The sequence below is a fragment of the Gopherus flavomarginatus genome, chromosome 10 (assembly GCF_025201925.1).
Source record: "Gopherus flavomarginatus isolate rGopFla2 chromosome 10, rGopFla2.mat.asm, whole genome shotgun sequence".
Classification (NCBI taxonomy): Eukaryota; Metazoa; Chordata; order Testudines; family Testudinidae; genus Gopherus; species Gopherus flavomarginatus.
This window is the reverse complement of record NC_066626.1, coordinates 73,267,835-73,284,999: the sequence shown is the minus strand read 5'-3', so window position 1 is coordinate 73,284,999 and position 17,165 is coordinate 73,267,835. Positions and strand designations below refer to the sequence as shown.

The window sequence follows — 17,165 nt, the reverse complement described above, 5'->3', positions numbered from 1 at the left end:
CCTCTACATCACTTTGAAAAACTCAGGGCTTGGCTACACTACAGAGTTGCAGCGCTGGTGAGGGGGTTACAGCGCTGCAACTTAGGATGTGGCCACACTTGCAAAGCATGGCCAGCGCTGCAACTCCCTGGTTGCAGCGCTGGCTGTACACCCGGTCAAGCCTCGGGTGTAGGGGATCCAGCGCTGGTGATCCAGTGCTGGTCAGCAAGTGTGGACACCCACCAGCGCTTTTATTGACCTTCGTGGCATAAGGAGGTATCCCAGCATACCTTAGAAGCCTCTCTGGTAATCATGCACACTCCACTGCCCTGGGCTCAGCTGACCCCTCCTTTAAATGCCCCGGGGATTTTAAAAATCCCCTTCCTGTTTGCTCAGCCAGGTGTGGAGTGCAAGCAATCATTCAATCAATCAGCGACCATGCCTCCACGCCCCAAATGAGCGCCAGCATGGAACAATTCAGAGCTGCAGGACCTCATCAGTGTTTGGGGTGAGGAGGCTGTGCAAGCACAGCTGCGCTCCAGAAGGAGAAATTATGATACCTATGGGCAGATATCGCAGTCCTTGCTGAAAAGGGGCCATGAACGGGATGCGTTGCAGTGCAGGGTCAAAATAAAAGAGCTGAGGAGTGCTTACTGCAAAGCCCGTGAGGGAAATCGCCGCTCAGGAGCTGCCCCCACAACCTGCCGTTTTTACAAGGAGCTGGATGCCATACTTGGGTGTGACCCCACTGCCAATCCGAGGACCACGATGGAGAGTTCACAGCAGGGAGAAGTGGGGGAGGGTGTAGAGGAAGCTGACAGTGAGGCTACTGGCATGGAGGGAGACACCCCGGAGTCCCAGTACACATGCAGCCAGGAGCTCTTCTCAAGCCAGGAGGAGGCTAGCCAGTCGCAGCAGCAGGAAGTTGCTGGTGAGAAAGAAACTGAGGAGCGTGCTCGGGGTAAGTAGATTTTTATGTTTTGGGAGAGGAGGGTTTGGGTTATGGCTGCCTGCATGCATGCCTAAACGTGGAATAGCCCATTGATTTGCTCTATCACGTCTCTGTAATCTGCCTCGGTAATCTCTTGAAAAGTTGCAGCCAGAGCGTTTGCAATTTGCTTTCTCAAGTTGATCGGGAGAGCAGCCGTGGTCCTTGTCCCGGTCAGGCTAACTCGTCCGATCCACTGTGCAGCGAGGGGTGGGGGGACTATGGCTGCACACAGGCAAGCTGCATAGGGGCCAGGGCGGAATCCACATTGCTGTAGAAGACCCTCCCTCTCTTCCCAGGTAACACGCAGCAGTGATATATCTGGCAGTAGGAAACCCTGTTGAGAATTTAGGGATACTTGAGTGCAGGGCGCCAGGTTCGCGGTCCCACCCCCCAGCCCCGCGGTGCGCTCCGGTCACCCCCCCACCCTCCCAGCACGTAGCTATCCCCGCGGTGCGCTCCGGTGTTCCCCCACCTCCCTCCCAGCGGGCTTCCAGCCCCGCGGTGCGCTTGGGTGTTCCCCCCCCCACCCTCCCAGCATGTAGCTATCCCCGCGGTGCGCTCCGGTGTTCCCCCCACCCTCCCAGCACGTAGCTATCCCCGCAGTGCGCTCCGGTGTTCCCCCCACCCTCCCAGCACGTAGCTATCCCCGCAGTGCGCTCCGGTGTTCCCCCACCCCCCTCCCAGCAGGCATCCAGCACTGCGGTGCGCTCGGGTGTTCCCCCCCCACTCCCAGCACGTAGCTATCCCCGCGGTGCGCTCGGGTGCTCCCCCCCCCCCCAGCAGGCATCCAGCACCGCGGTGCGCTCCGGTGTTCCCCCACCCTTCCCAGCAGGCAGCCAGCACAGCTGTGCGTTTCCCTCCCCTCACCAGCAGGACGGCATTAACGCGGACCTCCCCCCTCCCGCAGCTCGCCACCTTCCTGTTCACTACTGTCCCCTGTGCAGGACACCAGCTACGTCCTGTACCCAGAGCAGATAAACCCCAGTGACCCATCGGTCAATTCCCCCTTCCAAGGGGAACTCGGGGGAAAAACACTCACCCCATTGCTCGCCATGACTTAGCTTCCCTGGCCTCTCTGTGTTATGTGAGGTATGTGCGAAGCATGCTACCAGAAGTCTAAAAACTCCTTCACTGTGTGATAATAAACAATGTAGCCTCTGTGTATTACATCGTTCTAGCTTTCTTTTTTCTAGTGACCTTGACTAATGCAGCCGGATCACCGGCCTCATGTCGATTGCAGAACTTGAGAAGAAATCCCAGAAAATCAAAAGAAGAATTGATCAAATCAGTTATGAATCACTACAACAGAGAAAGTAGGAAGACACAGGAATGGAGAGAGAAAATGTATGAATGGAGAGAGAAAATGCATGAGTGGAGGCAAACAGAAAGCAGGAGAAAGGAATTGGCTAACAAAAAAACCTCAAAGCAGATGATAAGCCTCCTGGCTCGCCAAACTGAGTCTTTCGAGTCTCTCGCAGCCATGCAGGCAGATATGTACCGTGGTAACCCACAGCCCTCCCAAAGCTCTCTTTCTTGTTCCCCAGTATTTGCACAAAACACCTTTCTCCAGCAGCCAGTTTCTTATTACCCCCATCTGCCCCCAACACCTGTACGATCACCTATCAGCCCTGATAACTATAATTCTTACCCTGTGCACTCCACCCCCATTACCCTGCAGCATAGTAATCCTGAAGTGCAGCAGACATTGAACAGTAATCCAAATAGGACATATTCAAACCTCTGAATGTACTGTCCACCACCCTAACCCCCCTTGCCTTTTATGTACTGTATGTTGAATAAAGGATTTTATGTCTTTTTCAATACGTTTTATTATTGTAGGAAGTGGTAAATATTGTACCCCAAGATAGAACAAAGCACAGCAAAGGCACCAAACATTACTGTTGGCTCTCAGCATCAAATTGCTCCCTTAAAGCATCCCTAATCCTTGAAGCCCTTTCCTGGGCCTCCCTAGTAGCCCTGCTCTCTGGCTGTGCAAATTCATCCTCTAGGCGTCGAACCTCGGAGGTCCATTCCTCACTGAATCTTTCACCCTTCCCTTCACAAATATTATGGAGGGTACAGCACGCGGATATAACAGCGGAGATGTTGCTTTCCCCCAAATCTAGCTTCCCATAAAGACAATGCCAGCGGGCTTTCAAACGGCCAAAAGCGCACTCCACAGTCATTCTGCACCGGCTCAGCCTGTAGTTGAACCGGTCCTGCTCCTGTCAAGCTTCCCTGTATACGGTTTCATGAGCCATGGCATTAAGGGGTAAGCGGGGTCTCCAAGGATCACAGTGGGCATTTCGACGTCCTCTACTGTGATCTTGCGGTCTGGGAAAAAAGTCCCAGCCCTCAGCCTCCTGAACAGGGAACTGTTCTGAAAGATGCGTGCATCGTGCACCTTTCCAGGCCATCCTGAGTAAATGTCAGTGAAACGCCCACGGTGATCCACAAGCGCTTGCAGAACCACGGAGAAATACCCCTTGCGATTAACGTACTCTGATGCCAGGTGCGGTGGTGACAGAATAGGAATATGCGTCCCATCTATTGCCCCTCCACAGTTAGGGAAACCCATTTCTGCAAAGCCATCCACAATGTCCTGCACGTTCCCAAGAGTCACAGTTCTTCTTAGCAGGGTGCGATTAATGGCTGTGCAAACTTGCATCAGCACCATTCCAATGGTGGACTTTCCCACTCCAAACTGGTTCGCCACCGATCGGAAGCTGTCTGGAGTTGCCAGCTTCCAGATTGCAATAGCCACCCGCTTCTCCACTGGCAGGGCAGCTCTCAATCTCGTGTCCCTGCGCCGCAGGGTAGGGGCGAGCTCAGCACACAGTGACATGAAAGTGGCTTTTCTCATCCGAAAGTTCTGCAGCCACTGCTCGTCATCCCAGGATTGCAGGACGATGCGATCCCACCACTGAGTGCTGGTTTCCTGAGCCCAAAGGCGCCGTTCCACGGTGCTGAGCACGTCTGTTACTGCCACAAGCAATTGAGTGTCTTCAGCGTCAGGCGTTTCAATATAATCGTCTGACTCCTCACTGTCACTTTGCAGCTGAAGGAATAGCTCCACTGCCATGCGTGATGTGCTGGCAACATTCATCAGCAAGGTCCTCAGCAGCTCAGGCTCCATTTATAACAAAAATCTCAGAAATAGCGCTGCAGAATCACAATGCCGCCAAAGTGCTCGGAATGTGTAGCAAAGCACCACGGGGCGTTGGAACAGGAAGCGGAAAGACCCCCACACTTCCTTCCCCTTCCCACAAGCCACAGCGCCGAAATGGGATGAGGTGCTCTGTGGGATAGCTGCCCACAATGCACCACTCCCAACAGCGCTGCAAGTGTGGCCACACTGCAGCGCTGGTAGCTGTCAGTGTGGCCACACTGCAGCGCTGGACCTACACAGCTGTACGAACACAGCTGTAACTACCAGCGCTGCAAAACTGTAAGTGTAGCCATACCCTCAGCTTTTCCTTTAAAAAAAACAAAACAGGAAGTGAATTTAAGCCATTGATAAACAAGAAGAAAAGTTAAAACCTCATTCTCACCTTCTAACTGCAACAGACTTGGAGGTACAGTTACTGGTTATGATGGGTATCAGCCGAGGGATGTGAGTATGCTAGAACAAGAGAAACAAGAGAAAAACCTTTACATTTTAGATATGTGGGAGTGAAACCAATTTCTCTTAGTCATCCTAAAGCCAACATACACACACTCATTTTGGCTCATTTTAAAAAATTTAGCCCGTAAATAAAGGAATATTTTTAGGAAAGACATGGATTCCTTATTTACATTTATGGAAACAGGCTCCAGCGGGTCTGTAGTCACTGTGCCGTGTGAGACTCACATTCATCAATAGCCAGAAATCTCCAGCAGTGGGGTATGCCAAGGCTTCCCACAGCATGCCAGCCACATCACCGGGCAGAGGCCACACTAGCTGATTAATGGCCTTAGACAAGATGCAGTGTCCATGCAGTGCTTACAAAGACTCTTTATATAAGGATGAGAAGGCAAGCGAAAGTGGTTTAAAACATACACGCAACTCTCCAAAGGTAAAAATCCTTTGTTTCTGCAAAGAAGTTTCCCTAATACATCTTATGCTGATAGCACTTGTCATTCACTGTCAAAGTCCTTTGCAAACCATCACCAGTCAAGCTTCACAAGATCCCTCTGAGGCAGATATGTAGATATTGTTAACCTCACTTTACAGATAGGAAAACCAAAGGACAGAGAGGTAGGGCTCTGATCATATACCACTTAAGTCAATGGGAGTTTTGGCTTTGGATTTCAGTAGGTGCAGAATTGGCCCCTAAGTGAATTAAATTAATGGAGATATCCTATCTCCTAGAACTGGAAGGGATCTTGAAAGGTCATCGAGTCCAGCCCCCTGCCTTCACTAGCAGGACCAAGTACTGATTGTGCCCCAGATCCATAAGTGGCCCGCTCACGGACTGAACTCCAACCCTGGGTTTAGCAGGCCAATGCTCAAACCACTGAGAATTGCCAAAGTTCATACAGTGAGTCAGAGGCAAAGCCAGGAATTAAACCTACTAGTCCTGATTCCTAACCCTCATGCTCCAATCACACAATCCATCATTCTAGAATAATGAATAGAGCATAAAGAAATGGAGTACTTCCATTTTTCTTATACAAAGTAACACAGAGGGATACCTTGTAAACGATGAAATTATTCCTAAATGATCTTAGAGCCTGTAAATATGAACACGGTTAGGTCTTGGAACTGGAATCTAGAGCAACCTGGAAAGTTATGACTTTAAATCCTCACTTGCTGATCAACAGCCTTTATATTTAATATTTAGTACTATGAGAACCACTTTCTTTTCTACTTGCAATCTAGGATGTATCTGACGGAGCATGCTGCAGCCTGAACCATCAGAACAAGGTCTTCATGACACAAAATATCATTGCTAGGCTTCAATGCCAGACAGCTAATGATAATCTGAGGAGTTGCCCCTGCCCCTTCCCCTTCCTACAAGCTAATGGCCACCCAAACACCAAATGCTACCCAGCCAGCAGCCTATAATTAACAGTGTCCCTAGCATCTGAATGCCTCTGTAATGCTCTTCCTTCAGGTGGCTACACAACTTGCACTGAACAATTTAGTCAGTAAACTGCTAGATTCATAAATTGGGTTCATAAACAAGAGCCACCAAGAAGCAACTTCCATTGAGAGTGGACAAACTATTACTCCTCATTTATTGTCAGTCTCTTTTCCCCTCTTGAACTGTTTCAGTAAATAGTTTTCCCTTTTCTAAGACATGACACGGGGATCAACAAAAAGAAGGTACTGTCTGAATGCAGATATCATATCCAGATGAGATTCAAGGAAGAAGTCTCATAGCCAAGTTCTGCAACATTTAGGTGCATAATCTATTTATTTAAGCTAATTTTCACCAGGATCATGTTCACATTCTCTCCTCAGTTCTCATCTATCCCAGATTTAAGCCTTTATAAGACCAAGTTTTGTTCTGATATATACTTACTCGGATGATTAATCTAACAGCTACGACACCTGAAGTGGACATTACTTTGGCACTGTTAGGAATCAGATTAAAGATGGTTGGCATGATGGCTTCTGCCCCATGGTCAAACTTGTTTCCCAAAACTGAAGACAAATGTCTGAAAAACAATTAAGAAACGCTGGTAAATATGCTTTAGATTATGCTAGTCATAGTAATGTAGACTGACATGCACTATTTCATGATTTTGCAGTCTCCTCTCTAACTCCACCAAAGAAGAAAGAACAAGACATATCTCAAACATTTTCCAGTTTTCATCTCAAACCAGTGCTATGCTTTATGCTCATCCAGATTTTTAACAAGGAATAAATTCAGCATGGAAGCTCACCCCATCACTGGCACCCTGTTAAAGATGCACTAACAAACCTATAGGGCACTGCTGAATGACTCAGTTTTCTATCACTTGTCAGTTTCAGATTCCATTTTCTTACAAGCTTCTGTCTTGCCTTGACATTTGTGAATTTCATAAATGATTATTAATAATGCCCTAGTTCCCTTTCTTCAAAGTCACTGCTCCGGCAATATTCAACATTCAGTTACTATGCATGGGGGAACGAGCCCACAGAAAATAAGAACTGACCTTTACTTTTCACCCCAAACTCAGTCTGAACCCAAAGACAAAACACATTTCATATTTCTGTCTTTATTATTCAATGTTATGCTGCCTCCTTGCCTGCTAACTTCAGCTCAGGCAGAAAGTGTGAGTGTGAAATATCATAAGATAAGCTATTCTGTTGGCATTTCCAGCCTTAACAGACCCAGGATAAATGGGAACTTTTCAACTCCATTCTGCAGTCTCCTAAGTGTCAGACTATTCACGTGTTTTCCACATAAAGCATCCACAATTTGCCCCTCGCTACTGAGTACATTGTAACTTAATGGAATTAAGTGAAATTAACCACTATGGGCCTGATCCTTCAGATGTTAGCCATGACCAAATTCCGCACTCCATGCAACCCCACTGATTTAAAATGTGGGGTCAAGGAGACCAAAATATGGCCCTCCACTTCTGTTCTATTGGATTCAGATACTCAGGGCACATTCCATTTTGTTATTTGGAATTGTGGTATTACACTATTGAAAAGCATTTCACAGCATTATGGACTTGAACTTGCCAAGTGCTGAGTACCCTCAACTTCCATGGTATTCAATGGGCCCTCTAGGTGCTCAACTCCTCAAAGGCCAGGCATTGCAACAGGAGCTCTGTTGTCTCTGCCTGTTTACAGAAATGCATAACTCAGTCAAACCTGTTTGACTGTGAACTGACCCTTAGAATGTCGCAAGCATACCTGGGTCATGAGCCCAGGACCAAAGCGCTCCACCTCCCTTTTTTTTATTTAAAAATAAATAAATAAATCTGTGGTGTCCACACTAGAGCTAATGTGATCGCCGAATATTTCTGTGGTTTTACAGGAACTATTTTGAATTTGAATAACTTAGAAACACTTTGAGGATTTTTTTTAAAGCTAGCTTTGGCCAGCAATAAATCCATAAGATCAGATTTTGCCCTTTCCTACATTGGTTATCAATCTACAGTAACTCCATTGAAGTTAATGGAACTACTTCAGATGGACACCGGCATAACTGAGCTCTGAATCTGGTCCATAATGTGAGTAATGGCTTTCCAAGGTTAAAGCTGATCAAGGCTTGACCAATCAACATTTCCAAACATCATCAGCATATGCAACCCATCCCCACAGGCTGTACAATCATGATTAATGAACCTCATGAGCATGGTTTTTAAATGGTTGTGGCAAAAACCAAGTTCTAACACCACTTTCTCTGTGGTACTGACAAGGAAAAACAACATCATAAATGGGTTCAAGCCAGAATCTCCTCCTTTTATCAAAACTAATTGCATAACATAGTTTAGAATGTGGAGCTTTATATTCCTTACCCCAACGTGATACACGCCTCTCGCACTACCTGAGACCGCAGGTCTTTAGCAGATAATTTAAATGCTCCATCCAGCAGGCGTAAGTGTTGGAAGAAGTTATCATGCTCGGCAGCTCCAGCTAATAGTAAGGATCGGATCCTTTTCAGCTGTTGGCAAACAAGATTTAAGGACTTACAGGTGACAAAATAACAAGACACACTGGTATCTATTAATGAGAAATAAAAACACTGAGAATTGTGTTCAAAACTAGCACTCATTTTTCAACTTCCCTGTAAAAATATGAATGTGTTGAGGAACAGGTTCTTAACGCAATCTAAGATCACATATTTCAGGGATCAACATATTGAATAAATGTAAGAACATTCATACATTAGCCTTGGCCATGCTGCAGGAATCCAAAAGTGTCACTTACAATTTGACCAATGACAAAACATGGCAAGCCAGACATTTACTTTTACAATGGTATCATTAAAGTTATTGGGACATTTAAACAAGTCAAAGAATTTGAAGGTTGCTCCTCCATGCCCTCCATCCATTTACGTTTAGGGAAATGAACATCTTGAAACACTCAAGTGCATTGTATGCATTGAAAAGCTATAATTTTCTCACAGCTCTCATTAAAAAGATGGTCTGACTTGAAAAGCCACAACTCAGATTCTGATCTCAGTTACACCAGTGTAAATCTGGAACATCCACACTGAATTCATTAGAATCAAGCCTTGTCTACACTAGGAGTGAAATCCTGCCCCAATGAAATTAATGCAAAATTCCCACTGACTTCAGTGAGGTCAGAATTTCAGCCTAGGGAGCTAGTTTTAGCCACTGATGTAACTACGCCAATGCAAAAAATTAATCATGGTGCACCAATATCAATTCACTATTAGACTTCGGAACCAAGGTTCAGACTGAGGTAAACTGCACCAGTGCAAATCACTGCTTGGACAAGTACGTCAGGGCTACACTATGCCCTGCTTGGACAAGTATGCCAGGGAATTTGCATCAATACAATTACATCACTGTATTTATACCAGTGGCAGAAACCCAGAGAGTAGAAAAGGTCTTATGCAGATTTACATCAGTGTAACTTAGAGTTTGTCTATAAATAAGACTCAAACTCAGCATGTCCATTACAGGTCTGATTTCCTGTCACTGTGCTCCTCCATGCAGTCATTTCCACCTGTGCCCCGTGGATACAAAATGCTACCAAACTGTTTTACACCCACTTTGCACAGGTGTAAATCACTATACAGCCTAGAAGGCAGTGAAGAACCAGGACTTTTGCATGCATCCATCTACTCAAAAGGAGTGCATTTTGAACTCCATTTTTGAAAATTTCACTCAAGTCTAATAGTGATTTTCTAGGTTTATCTATTTGTTTGAAAAAATTAAGTATATCTTAAATGTATGACGACTTATTCAATATGATGCCTCTTCATGATACTTAAATTCCTATAAACCTAATACTTCATGGTTTCCTTGATGTAGGAGTTTAAATTTAGTCCCATAGAGTGAAATTCACTCCATGCAGAGGGCCAGTATAGTCACTATACCACTTAAACTGCACATCAGCTCTATTTAGACAACTTCAGTGGTGCACAGAACTTGTGCTGACACTCTGCAAAGGGATGAACTTCACCCATAAAAACCTTACATTAAATTAATTAGCATATAGGTCCAATGCTTACTGCGGATACTCTCTGCTCCCAGTCATGCTTATCATCCGATAGGATTTCCCTAATTTTGTTTATGGATTCTTCAAGGTCTCGGCTGGAATAAATCTGTGAATTAAAAAAGAAAATGTTATCAGGATAAAAGAAATACTTGCTCCAGTGAATCAGAAGATTTCTTAACTGAACCTCTAACCTCCTTCAGTCCTGAATTCTTTACTACCATGTGCAAAAAAACACGCACTGCATGTGGCTCTTAGACTCTAAGGGACTAATATACTGCACTAAATCAAGAAATATTTAATGGCCATACAGGATGTTTTGACTATTAACCAGTTCTACAATTTAAAGGCAGTAAGCATTATTTCTGAAGTCAACGTCATACCTAAAACAGTCTTCTAGAGGATCATACAAAACCACCAATAGATACAGAAAGACAAATTAACAAAATTTGATACATAAATTACGCCCTCAAAGTGTGTAAATACCCACCGCATAAGTGACACCCATATTTGTTGGCACAATAGGTAATTATGCTTATAAGTATCAGAGGGGTAGCCGTGCTAGTCTGGATCTGTAAAAGCAGCAAAGAATCCTGTGGCACCTTATAGACTAACAGACGTTTTGGAGCATGAGCTTTCGTGGGTGAATACCCACTTCGTCAGATGCATGTCACATGCATCTGACGAAGTGGGTATTCACCCACAAAAGCTCATGCTCCAAAACGTCTGTTAGTCTATAAGGTGCCACAGGATTCTTTGCTGCTTATGCTTATAAGGACCTACTTGCCCTGTAAGTGCAGGTTTTTACTGGCACTGTTTACATTCCAGTGTTTGAAAGAATGTCCCAAAATAGCACATTAGCCATACAAACAGACATTTAAAAAGCTGAAGAGTAGCTTTAAACATACTGAAATCTGAAAATGAAAACATCTCTTTACTCCTCTGCCTCCCTCTTTATTAGAGCTTGCCACCACTGAAGTTAATGGGCTTCAGCTATTGATTTCAATGAGAGTGGGATTGGGTTGGACATCTGCGTTATACTGTTATTGTTAAATGTTTTAAAATGTATTTCTTCTTACCTGAACTGTTGGGACATCATCAAACGCTTTAATAAAATCCTCCTCATCAACAGCACCAGCTCCCTCTTTGGCTGCTGACAGATAAATGAAAAAGCCTTTGCACCCTTCTCATCAACAACAGTATAATCACTAAAAATATGCTCAGTTATGAAAGGACCCAAAGAAGAAAGAAGTCGCACACTCCCCAAACCTACATGGAAAGAGTGTTACAGCTGTAATGGAAACAATAAAGGCAAGGAAATTCAAAGCAAAGCACAAACTATACACAGCATCCTTCAATTCCTAGGCATAACAGAGCACATTACAAAGTCGCTCAGGCAGCCATTCGACCGTTAGGGGGTGCTGCCTGAAAAGATGAGATGGAATATTTACTTAAGCTACGAGGGAGTTTTTCTCTTAAAGGATTTAATCCCATTTATAATTGATGAATGTGGATCTCCTGACAGGTCCACAGACTGAAGATACAGAGATGGGGAGAAAAGGAAAAGGCTTAAGGACATTATTCAGATGACAGTTATCGTTTGAGAATGGAATCAGGAAAGTTTCCTTTAGTTGCAATTTGCAAATAAATTCAGAGTCATTGTTCAGTTTTCTTTTCACTCTTTAATTAGAGCATCAGAAGTTGGAGGTCAAGTGGCACAAGTGTTAAAACAATAATTTGCCAACTGTTTTAAATTGCATGAAACTGGAGTTCACCACACACATTTTTTACCTTATTTGTTAAATAAACAGCCTGTGTTATTTAAGCTATTTGACTACAGAGGTGCAGTTCTTTTAGGAGGAAAAAGTGGATCACTCACTGCACACTGTTGCTTCAAACACAATGTTGAAGCTCACTATGTGGATCTGGATGTGGGAATCCTTTGCAGGTCCACTCTTCCAGAACACATTCTTGGTGCTTAGCCAGTATAAGTCTCATGTTCTCAGACAGAGCAATTCACCACCCTAAAGAGGGCCTGCTTAGCACAAGGACTATGCAGCACTTAGGTTCTCAAAATAAGGCTTAAATGTGACTGCAGCAGTGCCTAGGTGTTGTGCAAGCCCTTTACAGAGAGGTGAGTTTCACCCAATGGGTGATATTGCCTTACCTGTGGACTTTGAGCCCAGAGCTGCAGACCCAAGTCTGCGAGCTGCCCCCATGCCAACTCTGCGAGAGTTTGGTGGAGCCTTTGAAGATGTAGATGAACTGGCCGAGGAAGGTCTGTTCCCGTCCACAGAGTCTTCATCATCAAAATTTTTATCTGAGGAAGAACCACATTCAGCCATAACTAAGGTGAAAATAAAATATTTCCCAGCTATATTGGAGCAAGTGCCTATATTGGAGCAAGTGCTCTGTGCATTTCCTGCAAGAATACTGGAGACAGCTCGCACTTCAACAGCTTTTAAAGGCTTTACTGAAGCTATTTTTAAAAGAATAAACCAACAAGCTATGATCAATGCCTGCATTAAACTGTCCTTTCTAAATACAAATTCAAGGAGCTGGTCAGCTCAGGAGATCTACAGCTTTCCACCTCAAGAGGAGTGAACAGGCAGGCCTTGGTGTAACTGAGAATTCAGGCAGTGGTTTGTCATCGTAGCTGAGTTCAAGGACTGAAGGGCCCACAGATCCTCAGCTACAGGTTGTGACTGTACAACAGAACTGAGAGTTTGTCTACACTGTAGCTGTGCTGATATAGCGCATATGGTGAAGCAGCACTATGTTAACGAGAGCGCTCTTCCGCCTATGTAATTAGTCTACCTCAATGAGAGGCGGAAGCTATGTCAACATAGCTTGGTGTAGACAGCACTTCAAATTGATTTAACTTATGTTGCTCAGGAGGGTGGTTTTTCACACCCCAGAGCAATGTAAATTACATCGACTTAAGTGCTGGTGTAGACAAGCCCTGAGGCTCCTCAGAAGGGCAGTGTGGGGAAGATCACACAGCAACTGTCCATGCTGTACCTGCATTCTATGGATCAATAAAAGACACTGGCTTTCAGGGCTGTGAATCGTGCAACTTTCAGAAGCCCTAAATCCACTTTAACTTGTTTTTAAATGACAATTTGCTACATAGACATCGGAAGGTGTAAAATGTTTGGACGGCTAACCCGGGCTTTGTGTGCTAAGAAAATCAGATTGAGTTCTACTATGTTTCCCCCCAGATCTACTCCCACCACACAGCCCTTCAGGATCACATTACGCCCATCTAAGGTGGCCTCCTTTTCAAAAGGCAAAAGCAGGACATACGCAGGAGCCCCGCCTGCCTCTGTTGGCCCTGCAGTCTACCTCTTTTCTCCCCCCCAAACTCCCACACCCTGCTCCTCCTCTTCTCCCTGAAGCCCCGGTCAGGTCAGAAGCCAAAGCCGGGTCATAGCAAGAGCTGCCCAGGGAGCCAGGGCTGTTGTGGGGAGTCCCAGACCTCCACCTGCCCCGGGCGGAGGACAAGGATGCCCAAGACCAGCCCCTGGCCCGTGTCCCCACCCCCTGGGGTGTGCTGCCGAGGGCAGGTGGAGGGTCCAGGGCTCCCCATAGTAACCTAGGCTCCCTGGGCGGCTCATACTACTGCTTGGCTGCAGCTTCTGGCCTGGCCAGGGGGTGAGGTCTCGTGGGGCGGCGGGGGGAGAAGGAAGAGCAGGGGGCAGGGCTTCATGATGAGAAGGGGCTAAGGCCCACCTCAGGTCACCCACATACACGCACCAGGAAGAGGCTGGCGCTGACCCTGAGGCTCAGGCAGGCGCAGGGCAGTGCCACAGAGAATCCAGGACAAATGTTGTCCCAGAATCATTCAGCCTGGGACCAGGACTTAAACTCTGCATTTCCGGACTGTCCCATCCAATTCAGGATGAGTGGTCACCCTGCAGGGACGGCTTTAGGCTGATTCCCCTGAATCAGGCCCCACACCTAAGAGGGCCCCATGCCCTAAAGAAGAGTGCCTAACTTTTTAATTTTTACTCACCTAGCGGCAGTCCGGGTCTTCGGCAGCAGGTCCTTCACTCACTCCAGGTCTTCAGCGGCATTTTGGCGGTGGATCCTTCAGTGCCGCAGAAGTCCTGGAACGAGTGAAAGACCCACCGCCGAAGTGCCACCAAAGACCCAGACCACCGCCAGGTATTCAAATCAGGCCCCGCACTTCCTAAAGCCGGCCCTGTCACCCTGCACCCACCTCCTTCTGTCTGGAGGTTGAACATGATTCCCTCTGGCTGGACCCCATCAATTCCATCTTTCATCAGCCAGAAGGGTCACTTCCAGCCAGGGGTTGAGCACATTCAGCACTAATCACTCCACTGACTCAGGAGAGCAGAGATCATTTAACAGTTCTGGGCATACATTAGTCACTATCTTCCAACTCAGCAAACCATATAAGCATCTGCCTACGTCCTTCCTCACTCAGCAAAGCTTTTAAGCATAAGTTTCACTTTAATCATATGCCTCAAGTGAAGTGAATGCTTAAGTATTTCAGTAAATAGGGACGGACTGAATAGGGTTGATGGGTGAAATTCCACCCAGCATCTAGTGAGCCTGCACAAGGCCCCCTGCACCATTTAAATCTTTATCATGGAGTAGTGAGGATAGGCTTGTCCGGAATTTTAGGTGAATTTCACCCCAACTACATTTTCTTTTAAATTCTTATTGAGAGATATATAGATATCAAGTAAAAGATTCATTACTATATATATTACCACACAAGAGGAAATCATTACTATAAATATAACCAGGTAACAGATATTCTGCATTATTTCAAAAGTAGCACTTTTATCTAATACTATACATCTTGTGTCAGTTGCATTAATGTCCATCTAGACTGTCGTTTATTTAACTTAAAAATAATCTAGCAATTGTGCTTTTCCAACCCTCACGCCGCCAGCACACACAAAGGGTGTGGTTTCTTATTCCAGATAATAAAGTAAAATAAAAACTCAGAAACCAAACATCAAGAATGACCTCATTTTTGTAGCATGTTAGTAAAACTCCATTAATTTGCTAACATTCCAATTTAAAATTAGCTTTCCTGAGGATTAGCTATAAAAAAAAGAGAGGAGAATTACAATCAAATGGATCTTCTTGTACTTTAAAAGTCAACATTGTGGCCAAATGTTTTTTCTAATATCTATGTTGAATAACCTTTAACATTCAGAGAGAATTTCCTTGACTGAAGATTAAGGATAATATACTGGCACATTCAAAACTGCATACCAGGTCTTTCAGCAGCACATGTATTGGACAGAAAGAGAAACAAAGAACAGAAACAATCTGAATGTGGAGTTCATAAAATAAAATACAACCAAATCAACTATACAGTAACACGAAGAAGGATTTTCTTCCCAATTCAACAGCTGATGGTCATAATAATCATTTATAATTAGGATCAAATTTTGCACTCTAGCTGTAAATCCTATAGGGCCAAATTCAACCCAGGTATAATTCCATTGACCTCACTGGGTGTGCGCCAGGGATAAAATTTGGATCACAGTGTTTAACATTTAAACAATCATGACTATTCTCCTGCCCAATGCTCATTTATGAATGATGCTTAGTAATATCTAGCAGAGACATGCCTTACTAACAGGGGCCTTTGTCTGCTCACTACTCTGCTCTCTCTCAAAATTTAAAAAATGCAATTTGCTTTAAAATCCCTTCTATTCACTTACAATCATTAAAAAGGAAAAAAAAGAAGAAATTGCTTACAAGTACATATCCTTTTGCAAATAAGCTTCCTCAACATTCCTTCATATTTTCCATAGCATGCTCAGATGTAACACTGTTTCACAGACTGCTGCAGACTTCAGAACAGAATCAATCATTGCCCCTTGTATTCATTAAGCTGCTGTTTTCACACACAGATTTGAACAGCTATGGCTTCCGTCTTATTTCTACAACTGTGGCTCTGCAGGATTCAAATGAATGCCCATTTTAGCCCAGAAAACTTCAGGCCACTTCCACGAAGGAAATTCACTGCTACTGTTAGTAACCTAGGACAGACAATCCAAGACCGAAGACAAGCTTACTCTGTCTTGCTAGCTTGGCTCACAATAGGAACAAGCCTGAGTTTATCCCTTGGGAAGCTCTAACGGGAGCATCTCAACAGCTGTCATCATTTGTCCATGACGAATAAATTTAGTCATTATTCATTTTACAGCGTAACCCCTTCAGGTCTGTATGAGGTGTAAAACAAGCAGGAGATGCTATCCCAGGAGCTCAAGAATCTGAGCAGATAACGGGCCAATATTCTCTTCACCATAACTACTGATTCTTGCATTCCTGAGCTGGTACATCAGGGAGAACATCTCCAAAATAGCATGGAACATTTTAAAACAAACTATAATCGCGAGAGTCTCAAGTTTTCATTTGAAAAATATGAAAAGCTTGAGCCCTTAGAAATTTCAGCTAATCATTGTAGCTGAATCTCTTGTTAATTATTTACATGGGAAGTATTTGAGCAGAGCATTATTCTTGTAAAGAATGTTGGTTTATACCTGAGCTATTCTTGCCAAAAAACATTTCTAGTTAAGATGCTGCATTATGGTCTTTGGGCCTGATTCTGCAAGGTGCTGAACACCGTCTGTTTCCACTGAGGTCAATGTGTACATCTGAGTATTCCCAAGATACCTACTACTGCCTTGGGATCTAAGCATCAGTGGATCCTGATGTGCTTGGCATCTTTACAAGATGAGACCTTAAAGACTAATCCCACATTGTTTGAACTTGCAAGCTTTTAGTTAAGCAACTAAATCCATACTTAGGCATCTAAAAAAAGAGTCACTGATCACCCACAATGAGATCAATAGGACCTGTGGGTGCTCAATGCCTCTGAAAAACAGGCCTCTGTTATTTCAATGCCCGTCTCCAGGCTACCAAGTTCTGGAATTTTGGCCTAAAGGAACTTGTTCATCTAAGTAACTAACTTGGGTTATGTTTTAAATCAGCATATGCACCAAACGACTGAATGGCTCAGAGAATTGATATTAAGGAACACAAACTTCATCTCTAAGTTACCTGTTCAAAACCAGTCCAGGTTGCTGTGAGAAA

General features: G+C 44.7%; 2 protein-coding genes across 48 annotated transcripts in view; one reads left to right on the top strand and one right to left on the bottom strand.

Annotated features, from left to right (window-relative positions):
* CLASP1 (cytoplasmic linker associated protein 1) overlaps positions 1 to 17,165 on the bottom strand; it is a 278,689-nt gene that overhangs the window by 130,841 nt on the left and 130,683 nt on the right. For 38 of the 47 annotated variants that reach the window (XM_050916932.1, XM_050916931.1, XM_050916934.1 and 35 more), the window contains 6 exons: positions 12,247 to 12,399; positions 11,159 to 11,232; positions 10,096 to 10,188; positions 8,411 to 8,556; positions 6,478 to 6,613; positions 4,522 to 4,592 (listed from right to left, as the gene is read on the bottom strand). In XM_050916932.1, coding sequence (XP_050772889.1) covers positions 4,522 to 4,592; positions 6,478 to 6,613; positions 8,411 to 8,556; positions 10,096 to 10,188; positions 11,159 to 11,232; positions 12,247 to 12,399 — 673 coding nt within the window. The remainder of the gene's footprint in view (positions 1 to 4,521; positions 4,593 to 6,477; positions 6,614 to 8,410; positions 8,557 to 10,095; positions 10,189 to 11,158; positions 11,233 to 12,246; positions 12,400 to 17,165) is intronic. The other 9 variants (XM_050916933.1, XM_050916951.1, XM_050916981.1 and 6 more) reach the window with 1 other exon arrangement.
* Positions 454 to 2,791, top strand: LOC127030516 (uncharacterized). The gene is made up of 2 exons (XM_050917180.1): positions 454 to 940; positions 2,164 to 2,791. Exons 1-2 carry the CDS (start codon positions 748 to 750, stop codon positions 2,712 to 2,714), a joined length of 744 nt encoding a protein of 247 aa, XP_050773137.1. The 5' UTR covers positions 454 to 747; the 3' UTR covers positions 2,715 to 2,791.